Raw genomic sequence first — 25549 nt, 5'->3', positions numbered from 1 at the left:
TTTGTTGAATTTCCAGCTCCCAAACGCCAGGAAGGAGCTTTATTAAGCCAAAGATACAGATTTTGAGTTAAATTCAAGAAAGAAAAGTAAAATGCTCAAGTGTTTACAAGAAACTCTTAAAGTAAAATGTTTGAATAGAGGATTTACCCTTCAAAATGTCTCTCCTCACTTTAGGTTCAACATAAAATGCCTTTCAAGAAAAGATATCATAGACCCTTTTGGTTGACGTACTGTCTGGGTTTCATCTTTACTCCATGTTTGTAAAGAAAAAGGAAGTTCCTGGCCAGGTGCAGTGGCTCATGCCTGTAATCCCAACACTTTGGGTGGTCGAGGCAGGCGGATCACTTGAGGTTAGGAGTTCGAGACCAGCCTGGCCAAAATGGTGAAACTCTGTTTCTACTAAAAATACAAAAATTAGCTGGGTGTGGTGGCGGGCGCCTGTAATCCCAGCTACTCAGGAGGCTGAGGCACAAGAATTGCTTGAACCCAGAAGGCAGAGATTGCAGTAAGCCGAGATCACGCCACTGCACTCCAGTTTGGGCGACAGAGCAAGACTCCATCTCAAAAAAGGAAAACAAAACAAAACAAAACAAAACAAACAAAAAAAAGGGAAGTTCTTACTTAGTGAAGGTGGAGGCTGATCAGGAGCTGCAACCGCAGTTGCCAAAGAGACAGCACGGGGAACAGCAGCCTCACTCCATATTCAGAGAGCGCTGACAGTGGGGTTGCTCAGGCGGTGGTCTTTTCACGTGGACTGTTCCAAAGTTCATCTACCCCATCGCGCATCTACTGGCTGAATCAGCTTCATGGACTATTACGGGCAATTGCTCCTGTCTTGCCACCAGCATTTATATCCATCGAGGAAGGGGCTCAGCTTTGCTTCTGCTGTGTCTGTGGGGCCCAGGAGGGGATGGGCCACAGACAGCAAATTCAGGAACTGTGTGTCTTACTCAGCTAGCGGGGAGAGGGCCACGCTGTACCAGATGTGGCAGAGGTAAGGCCCAGCGTGATGGAGGACCAGAGAGGCGCATCTAAATTTGGCTGTGGGGAGGGAAAGCTCCTAGGAAAAGGTGATGCTTGATCATGCCTTTGGAAGAAAGTGTTAAGAATTGGCTGGACACGGTGGCTCACGCCTGTAATCCTAGCACTTTGGGAGGCCAAGGCGGACAGATCATGAGGTCAGGAAATCGAGACCATCGTGGCTAACATGGTGAAACCCCGTCTCTACTAAAAAAAAATACAAAAAATTAGCTGGGTGTGGTGGCGCGCGCCTGTAGTCCCAGCTACTCGGGAGGCTGAGGCAGGAGAATGGTGTGAACCCAGGAGGCGGAGCTTGCAGTGAGCCGAGATCCCGCCACTGCACTCCAGCCTGGGCGACGGAGTGAGACTCCATCTCAAAAAAAAAGAAAAAAAAAAAAAAAAAGGAAGTGTAAGAATTAGCTAAGCTGGGGTGGCAGGGTCAGGAGAGTGGGTGGGAATTCTGGGCAGCACAGAGCACGTACAAAGGAGAGGGATGTGGAACTGCAAGCTGTTCCACTGAGCTGGAGGTAGCAGTGACGCTGGAGAGGAACACAGGGCCAATCACGAAAGGGCTCGTGTGCTAAGCGAAAGGTGAGAATTCTCACTGTCATTTAAGGAGGAGAACCGGGAAAGACCCGCAAGTGGAAGATGAGATTAGCTCCGAGTTTTAGGGAGATCAGTGGCTGGTGGGGGCAGCGGTGGTGTGGGAAGAGGATAGCAGCTACTGGGCAATGCCAGCAGCATTGCCTGATTGGAAAGGGAGAAGCAGAACTCAGGTTGTCTCTGCCGAGGTTCAATCAGTTGAATCATTGTATGGAATGGGGTGAGAATAAGGAAATAAAGTGACATGAAAATTATACTAATACGGCTGGGCACAGTGGCTCACACCTGTAATCCCAGCACTTTGGGAGGCCGAGGCTGGGGGATCACTTGAGGTCAGGAATTCGAGACCAGCCTGGCCAGCATGGCAAAACCCGTGAGTGAGCCTCTGTCTCAAAAACAAAAAACAAAAAACAAAAAAAAAAAAAAAAGAAAAAAAAAAGAAAATTATACTAATGACAACATCTATGTTCTTGTTTGATCCTATTTCATGGACATGGCTGCTATGACACGCAGCCACTAAACCCAGGCGCCAGGATCTGGATCTCTATTTCCCTTCCTTCAAGGATGCCACAGGGCCTCCATGCTCACATGGTTGAACAAAGAGAAGTAATTTTAAAAGATCTAATAGGTGCCAGGCACGGTGGTTCATGCCTGAAATCCCAGCACTTTGGGAGGCCAAGGTGGGTGGATCACAAGGTCAGGAGATCAAGACCATCTTGGCTAACACAGTGAAACCCCGTCTCTGTTAAAAATACAAAAAACTAGCCGGGCGTGGTGGCGGGCACCTGTAGTCCCAGCTACTTGGGAGGCTGAGGCAGGAGAGTGGTGTGAACCTGAGAGGCGGAGCTGGCAGTGAGCTGAGATCATGCCACTGCACTCCAGCCTGGGTGACAGAGTGAGACTCCATCTCAAACAAAAAAAAAAAAAAAAAAAAAAAAAGTTCTAACAGGTAAAATTAGAAAGCTAACAGTTTTACTGGCTGATAGAAGGGCAAGATTTCCTATCAGGGCATACATTGCTTTCAATGGATATAAAACCACTACCCAGTTTTGTTTTCTTGTTGTTGTTGTTGTTGTTTTTGAGATGGAGTCTCACTGTCACCCAGGCTGGAATGCAGTGGCATGATCTCGGCACACTGCAACCTCCGTCTCCCAGGTTCAAGCGATTCTTCTGCCTCAGCCTCCCAAGTAGCTGTGACTACAGGAGCGTGCCACCACAACTGGCTAATTTTTGCATTTTTAGTAGAGACAGGGTTTCACCGTGTTAGTCAGGATGGTCTCGATCTCCTGACCTTGTGATCCACCCACCTCAGCCTCCCAAAGTGCTGGGATTACAGGCGTGCGCCACCGCGCCTGGCTGCCACTACTCAATTTTAAGGTATTATAAAAGGGAATGTCCTGGGGATGTGGCTCTAAGCAAGTCCGCCTGTGCTCACTGCTCACCTGCCCCTCTAGTATCCCTCTTATCCTGCCTGGGCCTGCTCTCTGATGGTGAACTAACATGGGAGGGCCTGCTCAGAGCCCAACCTGGGCTGCAGGAGCACAGCAATGAACCCACTCCTCCTGGGGAATCACCTTAGGGGAGGAGTAACACATCTTAGGGGAGTGGAGTACCTTGCCTTAGGGGAGTACCATGCCCTAGGGGAGTACCACAGCTTAGGGGAGTACCACGCCTTAGGGGAATACCATGACTTAGGAGAGTATCTTGCCTTAGGGGAGTACCACAACTTAGGTGCTCAAGAAATATTTGTTGAACTAGATAGCATCCTTCTTGTAATGGTTGACCAAAGTCTTATCTTTCTAACACATTTCTTGGTATTCATTTGGGATGAAACTTGAAGGATTTTCAGAATGAAATATTTTGGTTTATTAAATGGCTGATTAAAAGAACTAGACTGAGGGAACTGTGTAACCACTGAGTCTTTTCTCTGTGAGGAAAAGGTGCGTTGAAAAGGAGGAAGACATAACTCTGGAAGACTGACTATCCTTGGTGAGAAATGGCAAGGCAGGACTTCCTGGCACAACTGAGGATGAAAATCTGAGATGCCATCATGCTGTGGCTGAGCCCATATTTTAAATTTCTGTAAATGTAATTATGGAGGGAATAATTGAGTTTTTAAGATACTGATATCACTTAATTCTTTCTATTTATATACACAGCTTTTCACTTTCAAAATTATTGGCAAATTAAACCAATAAACCAGCTCATAGCTTTTTTTTTCTTTTTTTTTCCTTTTCGAGACGGGGTCTCGCTCTGTCACCCAGGCTGGAGTGCAATGGTGCGATCTCGGCTCACTGTAACCTCCACCTCCCGGGTTCAAGCGATTCTCCTGCTTCAGCCTCCTGAGTAGCTGGGGTGACAGGTGCGTGCCACCACACTTGACTAATTTTTGTATTTTTAATAGAGATGGGGTTTCACCATGTTGGTCAGGCTGGTCTCGAACTCCTGACCTCGTGATCCGCCCACCTTGGCCTCCCAAAGTGCTGGGATTACAGGCATTAGCCACCATGCCTGGCCGCTCATAGCATTTAATAAAGGAAGAAAAACATTTACCAGGTCTTAAGACCATTTCAGGTGTTTTGAATTTAGCTGTGGTCATGAAAACTTGACATCCACCTCTACATATTGAAAAGGCAGCCAGACGTTTTCTCCTTACCCCATGTAGTCCAGGTCAGAGAATATGAAAGTCTTGTTGATGTCAAAGCCACAGGCAATGATGTCCTTGGCATTCTCCACAGCATAGCCATAGGCCTGGTCCAGGGTCAGGTCCTTCCACAGATACTTCTCGTCATCCGTCATCTGGATGACCAAGGGCACGTTAAACACATCCTGGAGCCACCTAAAGAAACACAGGGGAAGAAAGCTAACGTCTCATCTCCCCTGTGGAGGAATGCCATCTGAAAACACAGTTCCTACTTACAATGTATGTTAAAACTTCCTTGCCTACAAAATCACAATTTGAATCATGATATGAATTTGACTACGGATAATGATAAGGTCTACTACCACTTATTGACCAAGATGGCCCTGTATGCTCTGTGTTAGCTGCCCCACACACTTTGTTTTGAAGCCTTACAACCGTTTTATGAGGTAGGTATCTTCACTCTCATCTTGCAGATGTGGAAACTCAGGCTCAGAGAAGTAGCCGGCCCATGGCCATGCGGACAGGGAGCAGGATGAGAAGAGGAGCAGGCCTGGCTGACTGCAAAGCTTCACTCTCCCCATCATTCCATGGTCCTCTAAAGTGAGCCCAGGAACAAAGTGAATGGAAGCCAAAAAAGTGCCAACTCTTGGTATCTTGGTTGCTCAGCAAATGAACTAGCATGATCTTGTCAGTTCTAAACATGGTTTATAAGCAACATTCTCAATTCACTAAGAGAGTAAGAAAAGCCATAAGATCCAATACTTACTTTGTGAAAATAAACGGAATGAGGTGACCCACATGCATGGCTTCAGAAGAGGGGCCCCGGCCCGTGTACAGATAAAACGGCTTCTTATTTTCATAGGCATCGAGAACCTGATTCATGTCTCTAAAGGAAAAAGGAGAAGAGGAATAGTGTGATTTTCTGAGGAAAATATCAAGGCACTAGTGTACTTTTGGAAATGAAAAATATAGACAGAGACAAAACAACATGAATAACTAGAGTTTGTTACCTTTAGGGCTTATGATACAAAAAGGACAGGAAACTTCTACTGAAATGGTTTCTCCTGTGAGTGTTTTAAAAGATAACATGTATAGGTTTGCAGCCGGGCACGGTGGCTCATGCCTGTAATCCCAGCACTTTGGGAGGCCGAGGCAGGCGGATCACGAGGTCAGCAGATCGAGACCATCCTGACTAACATGGTGAAACCCTGACTCTACTAAAAATACACAGAATTAGCCGGGCATGGTGGCGGGCTCTTGTAGTCCCAGCTACTCGGGAGGCTGAGGCAGGAGAATGGCGTGAACCCGGGAGGCAGAGCTTGCAGTTAGCCAAGATTGCGCTACTGCACTCCAGCTTGGGTGACAGAGCGATACTCCGTCTGGGAAAAAAAAAAAAAGTGTAGGTTTGGAATAATGTGTGTGTTGAAAAGATGGATCCAGTTGTGTAGTTACTGGGACTCTTGGAATCCCTCCAAACATCAGTGCCGACACACTGTGACCTTGGTACACTTCACTGGGGACACTAGGCCAACACCATATGATCTTTGCTCAGAATCACCCAGCGCCGAGGACTCTCAGACCAAGACCAGGCAAACTGCATGGGACCAGACAGTCCTGGCTTAGTAGGGAAAGTAAGAATTTTCCTCTGGGAGTTCAGAGGTCACGTCCCCAGTTGGAGATCTATCTGGGCCCCTCAGCCAGCTTGGGACTAGGTATCCTCATCTGCAAGTCACTCTAGAGTCATCCCCCTCCCCACCAGGCTGCTTCCAATCACAGCTGCCTGTGCCCCACCTCCAGAGACTGATTGAATGGATCTGAGGCGCTCTCTGGGACTGTGTTTGTTTGTTTATTTATTTATTTATTTATTTTTGAGACAGAGTCTCACTTCGTCATCCAGGCTGGAGTGCAATGGCGCGATCTCTGCTCACTGTAACTTCCGCCTCCTAGGTTCAAGCGATTCTCCTGCCTCAGCCTCACGAGTAGCTGGGATTACAGGCACCCGACACTACGCCCAGCTAATTCTTTGTATATTTAGTAGAGACAGGGTTTCACCATGTTGGCCAGGCTGGTCTCGAACTCCTGACTTCGTGATTCACCCACCTCGGCCTCCCAAAGTGCTGGGATTACAGGTGTGAGCCACTGCACCCAGCCGGGAATGTGTATTTTTAAAAAGCTCCATGAGGGGTTCCAATGTTCAGCAGGGTGGGAAACCAACACTCCAGGATGAATGTCCTTTGTTTCTGGGTAAAGTGTCCCCAAATACAAGATGAATAACTACCTTTTCCAGAGGTCTGGGTAGGAGAATCTAGAGAACGGTATTCTGAAAGTGACTTCTCCTTATATTCCCCAAGCCAAGGGTCACCATTGCTTATCTCTGGACAGATACAATTGTGGGTGTTCTGGTTTTTGGGCTTAGTTTTCATTTTTTTCCCATGAAATGCTCACATACTGCTTTTGAAATAAGGAAAGAAAATAACCCATAATTTTGGAAGGAAAGAATCTTTCTTTGGTTCTCACAACTAACCAAATTTAACTTTTATGGGCTTACAGCAGAGAAAAAAAATGCAGCTGTCCCATGAGCTGCTTTTTTTGTGTTTATGGGGAGCATCTGAGAACTCACTGCGTGCTCGATCCTGGGGTGAGGTGCTCCTGACAAGCGTGCAGAAATTTACTGGGCTCCAATTTTGAGCTCCTGTTTTATGAGGATGGGTTCCAGGAGAGGCTCATTCAGCTACTGAGGGAACCCAGTCACCTGCCCACCACTTGAAGCTTGACTGTGCATGGTAGATCTCATTTAATCTCTAATTTTACAGATGACAAAATTAGACAGAGGGGCAGTCTGAAATTTGAGAATGGGCAAATGCCTCAGGTCCTATGCTTTCCTAAGCCAAGTGGCTACAGGATTACTATACTGTAGTCAATAAATAAGTCACAAAGGCAGTGAGAAGAACCATGCAATGCTAAGATAAAAAATGTTGACTACAAACCAATAAAATTAGTAAACTTTGAACTAAAGTGACTGGGTGTGTGTGTGTTGGGGGGGTAGAATAAAAGAGAATACTCAAATTACCAAAATCAGGAATATAAGAAGGGGCATTACTACTGATCTTATAGGAATAAAAAGGATTACTGTATAAGGGAATACTATGAATAACTGTATACCGATATATTAGATCATCTTGATGAAATAGACAGATTCCTAGAAACAAACTACTGAAATGAACCCAAGAAGAAATAGAAAATATGAACAGATCTGGAACAAACAAAAAGACTGAATTAGTAATGAAAAAACTTTCTACAAAGAAAAGCCCAAAACCCCATTTTCACTGGTAAATTCTATCAAATGTTCAAAAAAGAATTAACACCAATTCTTCCCAAGCTTTTCCAAAAAAATTGAATAAGAAATACTTCCCAACTCATTCTATGAGGCCAGTATTACCCTGATACCAAACCAAAGACATTAAAAGAAAACTATAGACCAATATCCCTTATGAACACAGATGTAAAAATCCTCAGCAACTCACAAACCAAATCCAGCAACATATAAAAGGGATTATACACCATGATTGAAAATCAATCGATTTTTAACACCATGATTAAGTGGAATTTGTTCCAGGAATGCAAGGTTGATTCAACACACAAAAACCTGTCAATGTGATATACCATACTAATAGAACAGAGGCCAAAACCCACACGATCATCTCAATAAACACAGAAAATGCAATTGATAAAATCTAATATCTTTTCATAATAAAAACACTAACATGTTGAAGGGTATATAGAAAGCCCACAGCTAACATTATACTAAATGGTGTATATTCAGTCTTTACTGAAAGCTTTTCTCCTAAGATCAGGAATAAGACAAGGATGCTCACTTTCTACACTACTACTCAACATCCTATTGAACGTTCTAGGTTGTTGGCCGGTTAGTTTAGTTGGTTGAAAGTTCTAGTCAGAGAAATTAGGAAAGAAAAAAATCCAAATTGGAAAGGAGGAAGTAAAACTGTCTCTAATCATAGGAGATATAATCCTATACGTAGAAAATCCTATAGAATCAGCAAAAAGAGAAAAAGCATTAGAGCCAATAAACTCAGCAAAATTTCAGGATATAAGATTAATACACAAACATCAATTGTATTTCTTTCTTTTTTCTTTTTTTTTTTTTTGAGACAGAGTTTTGCTCTTGTTGCCCAGGCTGGAGTGCAATGGCACGATCCCCAGTCACTGCAGCCTCTGCCTGCTGGGTTCAAGTGATTCTCCTGCCTCAGTCTCTTGAGTAGCTGGGATTACAGGCGCTTGCCACCAAGCCTGCCTAATTTTGTATTTTTAGTAGAGACGGGATTTCACCATGTTGGTCAGGCTGGTCTCGAACTCCTGACCTCAAGTGATCCACCTGCCTTGGCCTCCCAAAGTGTTGGGAGGCGTAAGCCATTGTTCCCAGCCATCAGTTGTATTTCTATATAGTAACAACAAACAATCTGAAAATGAGATTAAGAAAATGCCATTTACAATAGCATTAAAAAGGTAAAAATTCTTATGAATAAATCTAACCAAAGTGCAAAACCTATACACTGAAAATTATAAAACATCAATGAAAGAAATGAAAGAAGTGAAAAGACATCCCATGTTCGTGGATTAGATGAATTCATATTTTAAGATGGCAATGCTCTACAAATGAGTCTACAGATTCAGTGCAATCCCTATCAAAATCCCAGCTGCTGCTTTTGCAGAAATGGAAAAGCTGAAATTCATATGGAAATGCAAGGGGCCCAAAACACCTAAACAATCTTGAAAAAGAACCATGTTTGAGTACTCACATTTTCTAACTTCAAAACTCACTACAGAGCTACAGTAATCAAGATTATGTAGTACTAGCATAAGGATAGACATATAAATTAGTGGAATAGAATTGAGAGTCTAGAATGAAATCCTTAAATATATGGCCAATTGATTTTTGGCAAAAATGCCAAAAGATTCAGTAAGGAAAGAATAGTCTTTTCTTTTCTTTCTTTCTTTCTTTTTTTTTTGAGACAGAGTCGCGCTCTGTAGCCCAGGCGGGAGTGCAGTGGCGAGGTCTGGGCTCACTGCAAGCTCCACCTCCCGGGTTCATGCCGTTCTCTGGCCTCAGCCTCCCGAGTAGCTGGGACTACAGGCGCCCACCACCACGCCTGGTTAATGTTTTGTATTTTCAGTAGAGATGGGGTTTCACCGTGTTAGCCAGGATGGTCTTGATCTCCTGACCTCGTGATCCGCCTGCCTCGGCCTCCCAAAGTGCTGGGATTACAGGCGTGAGCCACTGCACCTGGCCAAGAATAGTCTTTTCAAAAAAGAGTGCTGGGACAATTGGATACCCACAAGCAAAAGAATGAAGTTGGAGCTGTACCTCACAAATAACAAAAATTAACTCAAAAAGGATCAGAAACTGAAATGAAAGAGCTAAAACCACAAAATTCTGAGAAGAAACTATAGCTGTAAATCTTCACAACCTTTGATTGGTCAGTGGTTTCTCAGATATGACACCAAAAACACAATCAATCAAAGATAAAATAAATTGGACTTCATCAAAATGAAAAACTTTTATACTTCAAAGGACTTATCAGTAGAGTGAAGAGACAACCTATATAATGGGAGCAAGTAATATATGAATAAGAAACTAGTATCCAGAATATATAAAGAACTATTATAGCTAACAATAAAAAGACAACCCAATTAAAAAGTAGGCAAAGGATCTGAATAGACACTTCTCTAAAGATATAAAAATTGTTAATAAGCACATGAAAAGATTCTCAACATCCTTGTCATTAGGGAAATACAAACCAAAACCACAATGAGATACTATTTCACACCCATTAGGATGGCTATAAAACACAACAACATGGAAAATAACAAGAGTGGGTGAGGATGTGGAAAAATGGGAAGCTTCCTATGTTGCTGGTGGGAAAGTAAAATGATACAGTTGCTGTAGAAAAATCTGTCAGTTCCTCAAAGAGTTAAACATGGAATTACTATATAAGTCATTAATTCTATTTTGAGGTATATGCCCAAGAGAATTGAAAACATATATCCACCCAAAAACTTGTATTCAAATGGTCAGAGCAGCATTGCTGATAACCAAAAAGTGAAAATAACTCAAATGTCTATCAACTAATGAATGAATAAACAAAATATGAGGTATATCCATTCAATGGGATATTATTTGGCAATAAAAAGGAATCCTGTATGGATACATGCTACAACATGGAGGAACCTTGAAAATGTTATGCCAAGTAAAAGAAGCCAGACACAAAAGGCCACATGTTATATGATCCCATTTATATGAAATGCCTAAATCTAGATATAGAGAAAGCAGACTAATAGTTGCCAGTGGGGAGGGAAAAGTGGGGAATGATTGTTAACCCATTTATACCTAGTGTTCCATAATTGGAATGCTAAACTTGTGGGAGTTATTTATATCTTACTGCTCAAGGTGATTGCCAAGGTCTAATTTTTCACAAAAAATTTTTGCAACTTCTGGCATAAATGGGTTAATGGGTAGAAGTTTCCTTTTGGGGTGATGAAATGTTTTGGAATTAGATAGTCATGATGGTCTCACAACCTTGTGAATATACTAAAACCCACTTAGTTGTATACTTTAATCGGCCCAGAAAGTGGGTTGAGCAAGGCCTGGAGCTCTTTGCAGGTAGAATTTGAAGTGATTGGGCAGACTGCTGGGCTCTGTCCTGGGGGTGTTCTCCTGTAACCGTGACGCGCCAGTAGAACAGAACAATCCTACCTCAGATCATAAATTCCATGGACACAGCTTCAAAAATGGGGCTGCCTCAACCCAGATTAACTGTAGGTTGGGAGAGGCAGAAACTCTTTTGGAACCTGCCCATATCTTGATGTTATCTGCATGGAATTTATGGCCTAAGGTACAGATAATCTGTTCCATGCATTCTCTGTTGGTTTGTCTCTTGGTATTATTTATGAGCAAGTTGATACAATAGGAGGAAGAGGGTTTGGAATTTTAGGAAGCCTACTGTTGTCGTGTGGGAAATGCTGAACTTGGACATATTATTCTCTTTTGTTTTCATGACATTTTATAATTTATTCACAGCAAGTAATCTGGGAAGAATTTCATCTGCTATTAATATGATTCTCACCTTGTGAGGTGGGCAATCTACAAATGAAAAAACTAAGAGCCTGAGGGTGAATGGACAAGCATGATCCCACAGTGGGCTACTGACAGGACAGAAGATGGATGTCAGTCTTCCGACAGCTGGCCATCACTTTTCCCACAGTACCAGGTGGCTTATGAAGGGAGTGTCTTGTGACTTTTTGAACTAAAAGAAGAGGACAGGTGAGAAGGCCTGTGGTGAAGAGCCCCTGACCTGTGTGAGAAGAAGATGCCTCTGCGCAGGAAGCGGTGTGGTCTTTGGCCGGTGGCTCTCTCTATTCGGTTTATTAGCTCTTTGTCAATTTTACTGCTTCCAAACCGAACTGGAAAAAAGGAAGAGATGACTTCCTTAGGTGGCAGGAGGTTTAGTGATTAGATATTACTGAAATGAAGGTGAAAAGTGAGTGATCCATGCACAATCTTAATGAACACAAACCTCTTTAGGCCTTCTGCTAAAGGTCCTTACCCCCAACATAAAGTAAAAGGTCTTTGTATTAAAACAACATCTGAGATCAACACAACCAACAAAACAGGAAATAAATTACAACACAAAATGCTGTTTTGCCTGAGACTGGATTCTGATGGGAAATATACCCACAATGCAGTCCAGCTAGCAACTTTTGAACAAAATATAAACATACACATATAAAAAAAAAAAATATATATATTTGTTTATTAAGGTAAAATTTATATTCATTGGCAACCATGATTGCTCACACTCTTTATTTGTTGAACTGAATTAATGTCTGTCTTCAAGTGAATTTTCCTTCATTGATAGATTGATAGTCTATACTCAAATCATGGAAAATGGGTTTGACTTAGATGAAAACATTTTAGTTCTGTTTCTTCTCTGACAATTAGTAATGATCTCAGAGTAAAGACTTCAATGGAATGGCAACAGTCTTTCTGAGCAGGAAGGCCCTCAAGGAAGGGCCCGATGGTGGGAACTGGCCCGCTGTGAGAAGTCACCGCTCTTAAGCTGACTTCCAGCCTTCTAGGTCCATAGTCAGTATTACTGGAGGTGAAACCTAAGTAATCTATGATTGACTTGTAGCTACTAAATGTTATAAATGGCCATTTCAATAGACCTTTCCCAAGTTCTGAAGCGCTCAAAAAAGGGGAAAAGCTTCTACTAAGCTGTCTACTATAGATCATTATTTTGAAATATATTTTGTTATTTTAAAATAATCCTTTGGGAATATAATGCACAATCAAAAGGTTTTAGGATCCATTTTTACTTGGCATTGAAGCTTCACTGGATTTATGATTACTTCAAAATTTAAAAACATCAATGGAATCAACTCAATGGGACTACTTCTAAAAGTTGAAGCTTTTTCTGGAAAGAAAGCAGAGGACGTACCAATGAGCTTATCATAGTCTATGCCTTTTGCACTGCTCGTCTGTACTGTCCATGGGTCCACAAAATCCTCTTCAGCTTCTGCGGCATCTGGGCCATGATTACTGGTAGGTGCTGGGTTCCCTGGAGGACAGTCAGCCTTGTAATCCTCCCCCATGGCAGCTTTGTAGCTCATTTTTAACGAGAGCAACATCTTTACTGCAGAATCAATTTCATCCTGAGAAAGGAAACAAAAGTGATGGTTAAAAACATTACTAATCGCTGATATTTGCTGAATGCCTATTCTATGGCAGGCACTATGTTGAATGCTTTCACACACGTTACATTAGTTAGTGTCACAACCCTACAAGGCGGGCACTGTTGTCACTGTCCTTTTCCAGCTCAAGAATCTGAGACTCAGAGAGGTAAAGGAGTTTACCCATAGAATCACAGCAAGTCATCGGCTCAAAAACACTTCATTTTCATCTGTTATTCTAGTGCTACCATGAACACTTTGGGACGGTAGCAGTGACACAACATATACTGTCATTTATGACAAAGTTCATATACTAGAGATTTCTCAAACACCACTAATGCCAGAGAATGTGTGTGACAAGCTCCTTTAACTGAGTATCCTGGAGTTCTGCGTTGGAACTAGTTTTTACATTCCACACAGGTTGAGATGAATATTTATGGAAACTTAACCAATGATGCCACTAAGGATAGTAAGAGCAACTAAAACAGATAAAAGCAAGGACAAAAAATGTAGGCTCTCAGGTTATAAATTAAGGAGGGATTCATTGGGAAATAGTTATATCACCACATTTTAGAGTCTTATCAAACTATCTTGAAAAAAAAAAACAAAAAAAAACCACCACCAAAAAACCAAAGGTAAAATGCACCCTTGGGTAGTCTGGAAGTCTATTAAAGACTCTTTTGCAGGAGTTCATAGTGGCCATCCCTAGAAGCCTGGAGTTTAGAAAAGCAGGCCTAATTAAGCCTATTAGTCATGCTATGCCCTAAAGCTCTATTCCGGTAATTGGCCTTGCTAGATTAGATCACAAACAAAGAATATACACAGTCCAATTTGCTTACCAAGGGAAATACAAACATTTCCACTTATAGTTTATACAGAACATTCTTTCTTTTAAATCTCCTTAAATTCCTTTTACCATATACAGAATGTTCTATAAACATCAACCTCCATTCAGAGATAACAGTTCCATCAGATACAGCACCTGGGCCATAGAGGACTGCGATTCTGGAGAGATCTGTGTTTCAAACTAAAAAATTATCTGAGACTCATCATTAAAATGAGCCAGATTTGTGGAATCAGTAACCCAATGGATACAATTCATAGATGAGACGTTTGCCCAGGTTAGACAGGTAAGTATGTTCCACCCATCTCATTTCTGTAGTACCTAGGCTCAGTACTTGCAAAAAGTAAGTTTAGTACCTATAATCTATCCAATTATCTATGGGAAGGCTTACCTTGCTTTGAAGTACACTGCGGTCAGTATCCCTTAATAACTAGCTTTGTTGACATTTCATACTCTATCTGGTCTAATTCTGCTTGTAACTAGGAGGCTGTGCGAAAGTCAAACATTTAACCAATGTCCCTGCTCAAGGACCATCTGCATTTTGGAATAGCACTGAAATAAGACAAGCAGGCTCACTTTATCTATTTTCTTTTCTTTTTTTTTTTTTTTTTTTGAGGAGGCGTCTTGCTCTGCCGCCCAGGCTGGAGTGCAATGGCCGGATCTCAGCTCACTGCAAGCTCCGCCTCCTGGGTTCACGCCATTCTCCTGCCTCAGCCTCCCAAGTAGCTGGGACTACAGGCACCCGCCACCACGCCCGGCTAGTTTTTTGTATTTTTTAGTAGAGACGGGGTTTCACCGTGTTAGCCAGGATGGTCTCGATCTCCTGACCTCGTGATCCACCCGTCTCGGCCTCCCAAAGTGCTGGGATTACAGGCTTGAGCCACGGCGCCCGGCCACTTTATCTATTTTCTTATAATCAGTCTTAATCAGTGTCTGAACCAGGACACTGAAACAGGATTCAAAGCTGACGTTAGCTGGGTGCAATGGCTCATGCCTGTAATCCCAGCACTTTGGGAGGCCAAGGCGGCGGATCGTCTGAGCTCGTAAGTTCGAGACCAGCCTGGGCAACACAGCAAAACCCTGTCTCTACCAAAAATAGAAAACATTAGCCAGGTATGGTGGCACACACCTGTGTTCCTAGCTAATCGGGAGGCTGAAGTGAGAGGATTGCTTGAGCCTGGGAGGCAGAGGTTGCAGTGAGCCGAGACTGTGCCACTACACTCCAACCTGGGTGATGAAGTGAGACTCCTACCCCCAAAAAACCCCAGAACATTAGTTTTTTTTGTTTTTTTTTTAAGACAGGGTCTCACTTCAGTCTCCTGAGTAGCTGGAACTACAGGTGTGTGCCACCATGCCACCGTGTCTGGTTAATTTTTAAATTTTTTGTAGAGACAGGGTCTCACTATGTTGTCTAGGCTGGTCCCAAACTCTTGGCCTCAAGCGATCCTCCTGCCTTGGTCTCCTAAGTGCTGGGATTATAGGCATGAGCCACAGAGCCTGGCCAAAAGTTGATGTTCAGAAAAAAAAAAAAAAGCCAGACACAAAACTGTATACTACCTGATTACATACAGTTCAAACACAGGTAGAGCTAACCCTGGTGGGAGGAGTCATGGCAGAGGCTGAGGGGCGTGAGGGTGGCTTCTAGGTGCTCTATGCTTGCTCTTGATTTGGGTGATGATTACACAGGTGTGGTCATTTTGTGAAAATTCAGTGAGGTGCCTGCTTATGATTAGCATATTTTTCTGTATGAATGGTATATTTTGATTTTAGAAGTTACTTAAACAAAAAGGAGAAGAAAAAGGCTCTGCTTTCTTTCTTAATACCTAAGACCTAGCATTGCTTCTTCAGTCCTGTTCAAACTACTTCCCCTCACAGCCCTCAGATTCTGACTTATTCCTCCCTAGGAAACTCACCGCTTTAATGAGTTGCTGCTACTGAAGGACGTGGCTCTTATTCTTTAGATACACGGGAGCAGAAAAGACCATCGAGCTCCATGGCCTAGATAAACAGCAGGCCAAGGAAGAGCTGGTGGTGCCCTCTCAGAGAACTGGCACTCCCAGTGTGGTTCAAACTATTTTGCTAAAAATTAATTTTTAAAATTTCCAAATCATCAAGTGCTTCTACTACCAAGACATTTCAGGGTCAGATACAAATGTACTTCTGAATTTTTCATCACTTAACTCTGGTCTCATTGTGTAACCTCTGATGTCTTTAATGTGTGCCAGCCAACTGCATTAGTCAAATGATACACTTGGAAGAGTTATTATAAAATGTATCAAGTTGACTAAAATAATGAACATAACTGCAGTCACTAAGAATTACAAACCAAAAACATTTACTAAGTGTCATTCAAATTTGATATTAATGGACAAAAATATCACTGTCAACTTCCCAAAATGATAGGCTTACATAACCCCACTGGGTCTTTTATTTATTTTATCCCTTTGTTTTAAAACAACTTGGTTTAATCTTTTGAGCCCTACCTGGTGAGTAAATCTGTTTCTGTGAAAAAGTAACTTCTTTTTTTTTTTGACATTACTTTCTGTCAGTACTGTTTATTTCCTTTAAAATATGAGCTGGGTGCAGTGGCTTGCATTTATAATCCCAGCAACTTGGTAGGCTAAGGTGGGAGCCCAGGAGTTCGAGGGTACACTGAGCTAGGATTGCACCACTGCACTCCAACATGGAAAGAGCAAGACCCTGTCTCAAAAAATACACACACACACACACACACACACACACACACAAAAATAATGGTTTAAATCAGGGTCCCAAATAGTCAAAGTAAACTATTGGGGAATGTGAGATGGTTGACACCATCTGGTGACAAGCAAGGTGTTTGAAAAGATAACAGGTAACAGGAGTTGAAAGTGATGGAAGTTGGGCTGGGCGTGGTGGCTCCCACCTGTCATCCCAGTACTTTGGGAAGCTGAGGCGGGCAGATCACCTGAGGTCAGGAGTTCAAGATTAGCCTGGCCAATACGGCAAGACCCTGTCTCTACTAAAAATACAAAATTTAGCCGGGTGTGGTGGTGGGTGCCTATAGTCCCAGCTACTCAGGAGGCTGGGGCAGGAGAATCCCTTGAACTCAAGAGGCGGAGGTTGCAGTGAGCTGAGACCGCACCAGTGCACAGCCTGGGCGACAGAGTGAGACTCTGCTTCAAAAAAAAAAAAAAAAAAAAAAAAAAGAGAAGTGATGGAAGTCATAGAGAAGCTGGGGGACCTAGGAGTGGAGTCACCCCAAAAGGAAATGAAATGCTTATGTTCTAGTTAAAGATACATATTGATGACGATACTTCTGAAATCTACTACAACAAAAGCCGAGACTTTTTTTTTTAAAGCATAATCCCGCAAGGACAAAGGAAACAAGAAGAGGGCGACAGCAACAAGGTTTCAGAAGCTGAAAAGCTGATGAATGACCAGTGCCTAAAAGCATGAGAGAAAAACAAATGCTAAGACACCGTGGAAATACCGGAACGTGACCGAGTGTACACTGCTATGGAATCGCCCAAAGGTTCAGACCTTAGTGACCTCGGGCGCTTACAGGAGTTGGGGGGAAAGCGGGTTATGAAAACAGGAGTGCTGGTTGAAGTCTCTTCAAGAAGAAGTTATTGAGACCCCCTTGGGAGTGTCACAGTTTCCCCTCCATTCCAAGGTTTCATGTCGAGAGAGGACAGAGTTACAGGTCCCTAGACTGGGGACAATCTGCATAGTTGGGGCACTGGCAGCACACAGAGAATAGGGAGCTTCGGGGAAGGATCCCACAGCCCAGCCCTTCTCTCCCACTCAGCTGTAGAATGCTGGCAGTGGGACTCACCCCCTCTGAACAGTGGACTGGGGGAGCTTTCTCTAGGGAATCTCACTTAACTAAAGAACAGATCCAGGCTGGGTGCGGTGGCTCAAGCCTGTAATCCCAGCACTTTGGGAGGCCAAGATGGGCGGATCACGAGGTCAGGAGATCGAGACCATCCTGGCTAACATGGTGAAACCCTGTCTCTACTAAAAATACAAAAAAATTAGCCGGGCGTGGTGGCGGGTGCCTGTAGTCCCAGCTACTCGGGAGGCTGAGGCAGGAGAATGGCATGAACCTGGGAGGCGGAGCTTGCAGTGAGCTGAGATGGCACCACTGCACTCCAGCCTGTGGGCAACAGAGCGAGACTCTGTCTCCAGAAAAAAAAAAAAAGAAAAGAAAAGATCATCTAAAGACCTTGACACGAAAGATATTCCCCAACAAAAGGGGAGCAGCCTGATCACTCTCCAGGAAGTGGAACCCATGTTGGTAAGCTCCTCCCCAACGAAAAGTACATCCAGCAGTTTTTACTGCACCCCCCAAAACACAAGCAAACAGCCAAGAAACACCAAACATTTGAGAATTGCCTCTAATATGAAAGGCAGGTAGGAAACAAATTAAGATGGAAGAAACTGAGATTATAAAGGATGTAGAGGACTTATGGAAAACTACCATTAAGATCTCAGACAGAAAAGGGTGGCACTGTACTGTAAGTCAGGGCAGAGTGCTATGAGGAAACTTCAGGGAGCACACATGCTCCTGGAGGTTAAAAATGACAGCAGAAATGGAAAATAGGAGGGTTAGAAAATCAGAGAAACAGTCTCTGAATTTAAAAAAAAAAGTCTGTGAAGAGAGAAAACAGAAGAGATCAAAGAAATCATGATTTCTGAGAATTAACGGTCATGAGTTTCTAGTCTAAAAGGCAGGCTGAGTGTGGGGGTTCACGCCTGTAATCCTAGCACTTTGGGAGGCTGAGGCAGGCAGATCACGAGGTCAGGAGTTTGAGGCAGGCAGATCACGAGGTCAGGAGTTTGAGACCAGCCTGGCCAACACAGCGAAACCCCATCTTTAGTAAAATACAAAAATTAGCTGGGCCTGGTGGCACACAACTGTAATCCCAGCTACTTGGGAGGCTGAGGCAGGAGAACTGCTTGAACCCAGGAGGCAGAGGTCACAGTGAGCCGAGATTGTGCCACCACACTCCAGCCTGGGTGACAGAGCGAGACTCCATCTTGCGGGGCGGGGTCGGGGGGTGGGGCGGGGAAGAAAGGCATACTGAGCCCACATGCCATGAAATTCCAGAACCTTGGAACAAAGAAGATCCTGCCAACTTCCAAAAAGAAAAAACAAAGGAATGGCAACGGACTTCTCTGCAGCAAGCCCAGGAGCTAGGTGCCAGTAGAGCAGTGGCTCCAGCATTTCCAGGGGAAATCACTTCCATGCTAGAACCCTACACCCAGCCTGGCTATCAATCACATTTTAGGTAAAATACATACACTTTCAGATGGGCAAGATCCCCCCAGAAATATTTCCTTTGCAGTATTTTTTCAGAAACAATTGGAAGATTTGCTCTGCCCGAAGAGTAAAGCAAAGAGGAATAAGACGAAGGAGCAGGAAACGGGGCACCCAATCAACAGGGGTGAAAGAAACCCCTGGGTCGACAGTGAAGAAAGACGCCAAGATGGGCAGTGTAGGACGCAAGAGTCACCAGTCCAGCGGGAAGCAGGCAGAAGGTTTTGGGAGAGATCTCCTCAAAAAGATGAACCTGATAGACTAGTTGATGTGTGTTGAAAGGAGATTCATTGGACAGGGAAAGGGCTTGGAGATACATTATCATTAGTATCACTAATATAAAAGTCAAGCAAACAGAAATTAAGACAAATATTAACTCCAGGCCGGGCGCGGTGGCTCAAGCCTGTAATCCCAGCACTTTGGGAGGCCGAGACGGGCGGATCACGAGGTCAGGAGATCGAGACCATCCTGGCTAACCCGGTGAAACCCTGTCTCTACTAAAAAAATACAAAAAACTAGCCGGGCGTGGTGGCAGGCGCCTGTAGTCCCAGCTACTCGGGAGGCTGAGGCAGGAGAATGGCGTAAACCCGGGAGGCAGAGCTTGCAGTGAGCTGAGATCCGGCCACTGCACTCCAGCCTGGGCGACAGAGCGGGACTCCGTCTCAAAAAAAAAAAAAAAAAAAAAAAATATTAACTCCAGAGAAAACAAAAGCTGGGCGAGAAAGTTAGAGTACTCATTCTATCCGTGATGGTTCAGCTGTCCACGTCTATTTCCATGGTCATAATAATGTCAGTGTACAGATACTGACCTAACTACAACTGCAATACAGACGGGGAGACTGCCTGGATGGCAAGTGGTTGTGGAAGTATGAATTCTTCATTTCCACCTGAAAGTTCCCAACTTGAAAATCAACAAGGAACAATATAATAAGCAGAATATTTACAGATATGGGGCGTACATAACCAAAAGGTCGGCTAAAAGAATTGAGCAGGAAATAGGGAGAGGTAGGTTGGAGGGCCACTGTACTTCACAAAGGCTTTGAGAACCCCTGACTCTTTACACCACAGGCATCCCAATGTTGATAAAGGGAAAAATACATTTAAAACGATAACCAAGGCTGGCATGGTGGCTCATGCTGGTAATCCCAGCACTTTGGGAGGCCAAGGTGGACAGATCACCTGAAGTCAGGGGTTTGAGACCAGCCTGACCAACATGATGAAACCCCATCTCTACTAAAAATACAAAATTAGCTGGTTGTGGTGGCGCATGCCTGTAATTCCAGCTACTTGGGAGGCTGAGGCAGAAGAATCGCTTTAACCCGGGAGACAGAGGTTGCAGTGAGCTTAGATTGCGCCATTGCACTCCAGCCTGGGAAACAAGAGTGAAACTCCCTCTCAAAAAAAAAAAAAAATTATAACCAAAATACCTCAGTCATTGAGGAAACCATCTATTCTAGAGTAACACAACCCTACAGACTTGGGAGGCTCAGCTGCCTTCGTTGAGAATCCAGCAAAATCATGTACCTTTGACGCATTTCCCGCTTTGAGGGACCTCACGAGCTCCCCTTGTGTGGCGATGCTGTTGAACAGCTCCAGCGGAGAGGCACAGGGCTCACTGTTGGGCATGTTTGCCATCTCTCAGGAAGTACGTTCACGGCCGGCCTGAGGTCAGAGGCTTCGTTCAGCAGACAGTCAAGACTGGTGGCGGGGCGGGGTGGGGGGCACGGGGAAGGAGAGAGAAGAAAAACGAGAGAATAACAAAACATCGTAGCTGTTTTTCCTTTCCTGTATTGAGTCCTTTTTTCCGAAAAGGTTGTGAGGTGAGTTACAATAAAGGACATGGATAATATAATAAAAAGAGAAGCAGAAATTCGGGGCCATGAAGAAGAGGAAAACCATCAAATGCCAATGCTGAAGACTAAAGGAGTGGCTAGGATTTACTGACTTAAGGTCTGCAAAAGAGGGGCCTCCTAGTCAAGATCAAGTTTGCACCTGGTGATGCCCCCTGTGCCCCACCCAGTGCCCAGAGCACTGGAGGACTCTTGTTTGCTCAGGGTCTAAATACCAATGTGGTTTTTTTTTTTTTTTTTTTTTTTGAGACAGAGTCTTGCTCTGTTGCCCAGGCTGCAGTGGGCAACTCGGCTCACTGCAAGCTCTGCCTCCCAGGTTCATGCCATTCTCTCACCTCAGCCTCCCAAGTAGCTGGGACTACAGGTGCCCGCCACCACGCCCGGCTAATTTTTTGTATTTTTAGTAGAGAACGGGGTTTCACCGTGTTAGCCAGGATGGTCTCGATCTCCTGACCTCGTGATCCGCCCATCTCGGCCTCCCAAAGTGCTGGGATTACAGGCGTGAGCCACCACGCCCGGCCAATACCAATGTGTTTTAATAAACCTAAGTTCACTAGTGCCAAAAACTTCTGGCAAATTACTATTTGATGTTTTCTTTTTTTTTTTTTGAGATGGAGTCTTGCTCTGCCACCTAGGCTGGAGCGCAGTGGCGCGATCTCAGCTCACTGCAACCTCTACCTCTGGGGTTCAAGCGATTCTTCTGCCTCAGCCTCCCAAGGCTGCCTGCCACCATGCCCAGCGAATTTTTGTATTTTTAGTAGAGGGAGGGTTTCACCATGTTGGCCAGGCTGGTCTTGAACTCCTGACCTCAGGTGATCCTCCCACTTCAGCCTCTGGAAATGTTGGGATTACAGGTGTGAGCCAAGGCACCCATCCTCTATTTGCTGTTTATCTTAATTGCCTTGGGAATGAATTATCGGGCTTTTGGACCCATAACTAATATATCGCTGAGCAAATGTCTTCCACTGCTGGCCAGCTGCTCTCAAAGTGAGCTCTGGGGTGGAGGACAGGGCCTTACCTGTCCTAGGTTCCACATGGGGTAAGGACTGTCTTCAGTCTGTCCATTCCGCATGCTGCCTTATTTAACTACGAACCTTTGGAGAAGGTGTGTCTGTACCTCCTATTAGTTATGATTCACTATTACCCTTGCAGAAGGTGAGGACAGGGCAGACAGAGACTGTGCTGCCATCAAACCCTTCTTGGCTCAATCATTTCCTCTAAGTGTCAAGTTTTCTCACCTATAAAATGGCACCGCCAGGAACTTCTTCCTCTACCCCAGGCTCTTATGAGAACGAAATGAGGAAAAAAAGGCATGGTAGCACTTTGTAAACTGTAAAGCAAGATGTAACTACGTTACTAGTACTGTTATTAAATTTCTTGTGTTTCTTAGGGTTTCAAAGACTGGCTGAACTCCAGCTTCATTTTAGCTTGCTGTAAAACCTTGGAGGAGAAGGAAAATGACAAGGCTAGTGCCTGAGCTGCTAACTTTGAACACCTCTGTACCTGTTATTGTTCTAAGCACCTTATATGTATCAATTCACTTAAGCCTTGCGGCAGTCCTATGAAATAGATTTCTTATCTCCATTTCAAAGATGAGGCACAGAGGGGTTAAAAAAAACTTGCCCACGGCTGGGCATGGTGGCTCATACCTGCAATCCTGGCACTTTGGGCAATATAGTGAGACTCTACAAAAAAATGAGAAAAAAAAAAAAAATTAGCTGGGCACGGTGGTGGGCCTGTAATCCCAGCTACTTGGGAGGCTGTAGTGGGAGGATCACTTGAGCCTGGGAGTTTGAGACTTCAGTGAGCTATGTTTGCATCAGTTTACTCCAGCCTGGGTGACAGAGTAAGACCCTGTCTCTAAAAAATAAAAATAAAATAAAATAAAAGCTTGCCCACGTTAACACCACAAGGAAATGGCAGAGGTGTGCTACAAACTCTAGTAGTTTGACTCTAGAGCCTACACTTTCAACCATTATCCTACAAATGACTTATCTCTATGAATCAAACATATACATTTGTGGTGTCATTTATTTTACTCTATCCTATCCATTTGTTAAATATTTGCTGTAAAATTATGTAAATTGGCCGGGCTGAGGTCAGGAGTTTGAGACCAGCCTGGCCAACATGGTGAAACCCCGTCTCCATTAAAAATACAAAAAATTAGCTGGGCATGGTGGCGCACACCTGTAGTTCCAGATACTTGGGAGGCTGAGGTGGGAGAATTGCTTGAAACTGGGAGGTGGAGGTTTCAGTGAGCTGAGATCACGCCACTGCACTCCAGCCTGGGTGACAGAGAGGTTCTGTCTCAATTAAAAAAAAAAAAGTATGTAAATTGGCCAGGTGTGGTGGCTCATGCCTGTAATCCCAGCACTTTGGGAGGCCAAGGAGGGTGGATCACTTGAGGTCAGGAGTTCGAGACCAGCCTGGCCAACATGGTGAAACCCTGTCTTTACTAAAAATACAAAAATTAGCTGGGCATGGTGGCATGTACCTGTAGTCCCAGCTACTTGGGGGGCTGAGGTATGAGAATCACTGGAACCTGGGAGGCAGAGGTTGCAGTGAGCCGAGACCATGCCACTGCACTCCAACCTGGGCAACAGAGAGAAAGACTCTGTCTCAAAACCAAAAAAATTCCAAAAAGTATGTAAATCATGGGTGCTGTGAGAGGTGGCTCACACCTGCAATCCAAGTGCTTTGGGAGGCTAAGGCGATTGCTTGAGCGCAGGAGTTCAACAGTAGCTTGGGTAATGTTAGGCCTCTGAGTCCAAGCTAAGCCATTATATCCCCTGTGACCTGCACGTACACATCCAGATGGCCAGTTCCTGCCTTAACCGATGACACTACACCACAAAAGAAGTGAAAATGGCCTGTTCCTACCTTAACTGATGACATTACCTAGTGAAATTCCTTCTCTTTGCTCATCTTGGCTCAAAAGCTCCCCATTGTGACCCCCGCCCCTCCCTGCCAGAGAATTACCCCCTTCGTAATTTTCCTTTACCCACCCAAATCCTATAAAACGGCCCCACCCCACCTCCCTTTGCTAACTCTCTTTTCGGACTCAGCCCGCCTGCATCCAGGTGAAATAAACAGCCTTGTTGCTCACACAGCCTGTTTGGTGGTCTCTTCACACGGACACAAGTGACACAAGTGAAAGGTAACATGGATAGTGAGACCCTGTCTCTCCAAAAATTTTTTATAAAAAAACAAAAATTGAAAAAAAAGTATGTAAATCAAAATTTATTTAAGTCAATGAAAGTATAACACTGAAAACCAGGATAGGACAGCAGCCAGTTTTTCTCTTCCTTGATGAGAACCACCTCAATTCCCAGAAGAGAAGGTTTGGTGAGATAACTGACTCAGATAAGAAAGCATCCAGTTTAGGGAGGAATGCAGAAGTACCCTCTGCCTAGGGCTAGAGAGGAGAACTCCCAGACTCTCCCGTTCCCTCCCCAGCAACAAGCTGAGCAAATCAGTCGTTATCCATTTCTCTCTAAGGTCTTTGCCCATATCAAATAACAATCAAACTCATGAAAATTACTTCTAGCCACAAATCATCAAACATCATGTCCAGATACTTATCCTGAATTCTCCCAACTCTCAAAGCTGGGTGTTATTCTATACACCCTGCAATAGCAGACAAGAGGCTGACGGCTCCATTGCTAGGGAGTAGCTAAGCCAGAATCTGATTGCCAAGCCCCCTCGCTCATGTGCTTTCTCAGAATCCCTGCTGCCTGCCTGCCTGAAATGTCTCACACCCTTCTCTGCCTGAACTCTGCTGATTCTTTCCAATTTTAACTCAGCTCTTCACAGCCTCTCCTGACACCTGTGCTTCTGGGACCAAGTTGGTTGCTCCATCCTCTGTGATCCCCAAACACTCCTTTAGTAACTTTATGAAAGCACTTACACTGCAGTTTAGTTACTCATGTCTTCCCCAGCAGACAGAAAAGGTAAGCACTGGGTTTATTCTTCCGTGTAATTCTAGTACCTGACACACAGCTTATAAAAAAATATTTACCTAATGAATGAATCTCCTTAGTCATCTAGTTCAACTTTTTCCTCTCAGGTTTATCTGTAGAATGTCTTTACTTGTTCCAGTTGAAGTCTGATTCCCCCAGCTGGACTTTAGATGGCCTCTTGTTTAATGTACTGGTACTGAGTTGAGCCTTCCCACATCTGTGGAGAGCCAGGCTGGTCTCCTGGGGTCTTCTCCAGGTCTCCCATCCCTAGTCTGGTTTCTTCACCCTCTGCTAACATCTGTCCACCATCCTGGTCACTATTTTTGGAATTCCTTTTGGTTTACCCTGTCCTTCCAAAAAAAAGCAGTGCCCTGCGTGGAAGGCAACAAAGCAGCAGCAGTAAGGTTTTGAAGTTAATCAAGTATAAAAATTATTCTTAAAAATCCCTGGAGAAAGTGCCAGGTAGAATGCCTGGGTGATCCCCGGAGAGCCAATCTCCCATTGCAATAGAATAGATAACTGTTTCTTTGCTAGAGGATCAGCTAGATAAACTGTACTTGCATTTAGGGTCCCTGTTGC

The 25549-nt window shown here is 44.1% G+C and overlaps 1 protein-coding gene across 6 annotated transcripts in view; it reads right to left on the bottom strand.

Annotated features, from left to right (window-relative positions):
- Nucleotides 1–25549, bottom strand: part of WARS1 (tryptophanyl-tRNA synthetase 1) — a 43954-nt gene that overhangs the window by 14406 nt on the left and 3999 nt on the right. For 4 of the 6 annotated variants that reach the window (XM_003902266.4, XM_031667846.1, XM_031667845.1 and 1 more), the window contains 5 exons: nt 20686–20859; nt 12784–12997; nt 11638–11746; nt 5034–5153; nt 4280–4462 (listed from right to left, as the gene is read on the bottom strand). In XM_003902266.4, coding sequence (XP_003902315.1) covers nt 4280–4462; nt 5034–5153; nt 11638–11746; nt 12784–12997; nt 20686–20796 — 737 coding nt within the window. In that variant the 5' untranslated portion in view covers nt 20797–20859. Of the gene's footprint in view, nt 1–4279; nt 4463–5033; nt 5154–11637; nt 11747–12783; nt 12998–20685; nt 20860–22660; nt 22677–25029; nt 25301–25549 lie in introns of those variants that run through there. The other 2 variants (XM_009212260.4, XM_031667847.1) reach the window with 2 other exon arrangements.

The sequence above is a fragment of the Papio anubis genome, chromosome 7 (genome assembly GCF_008728515.1).
Source record: "Papio anubis isolate 15944 chromosome 7, Panubis1.0, whole genome shotgun sequence".
Classification (NCBI taxonomy): domain Eukaryota; kingdom Metazoa; phylum Chordata; class Mammalia; order Primates; family Cercopithecidae; genus Papio; species Papio anubis.
The sequence above is the reverse complement of the archived record's forward strand: the minus strand, read 5'-3'. Positions and strand labels throughout refer to the sequence as shown.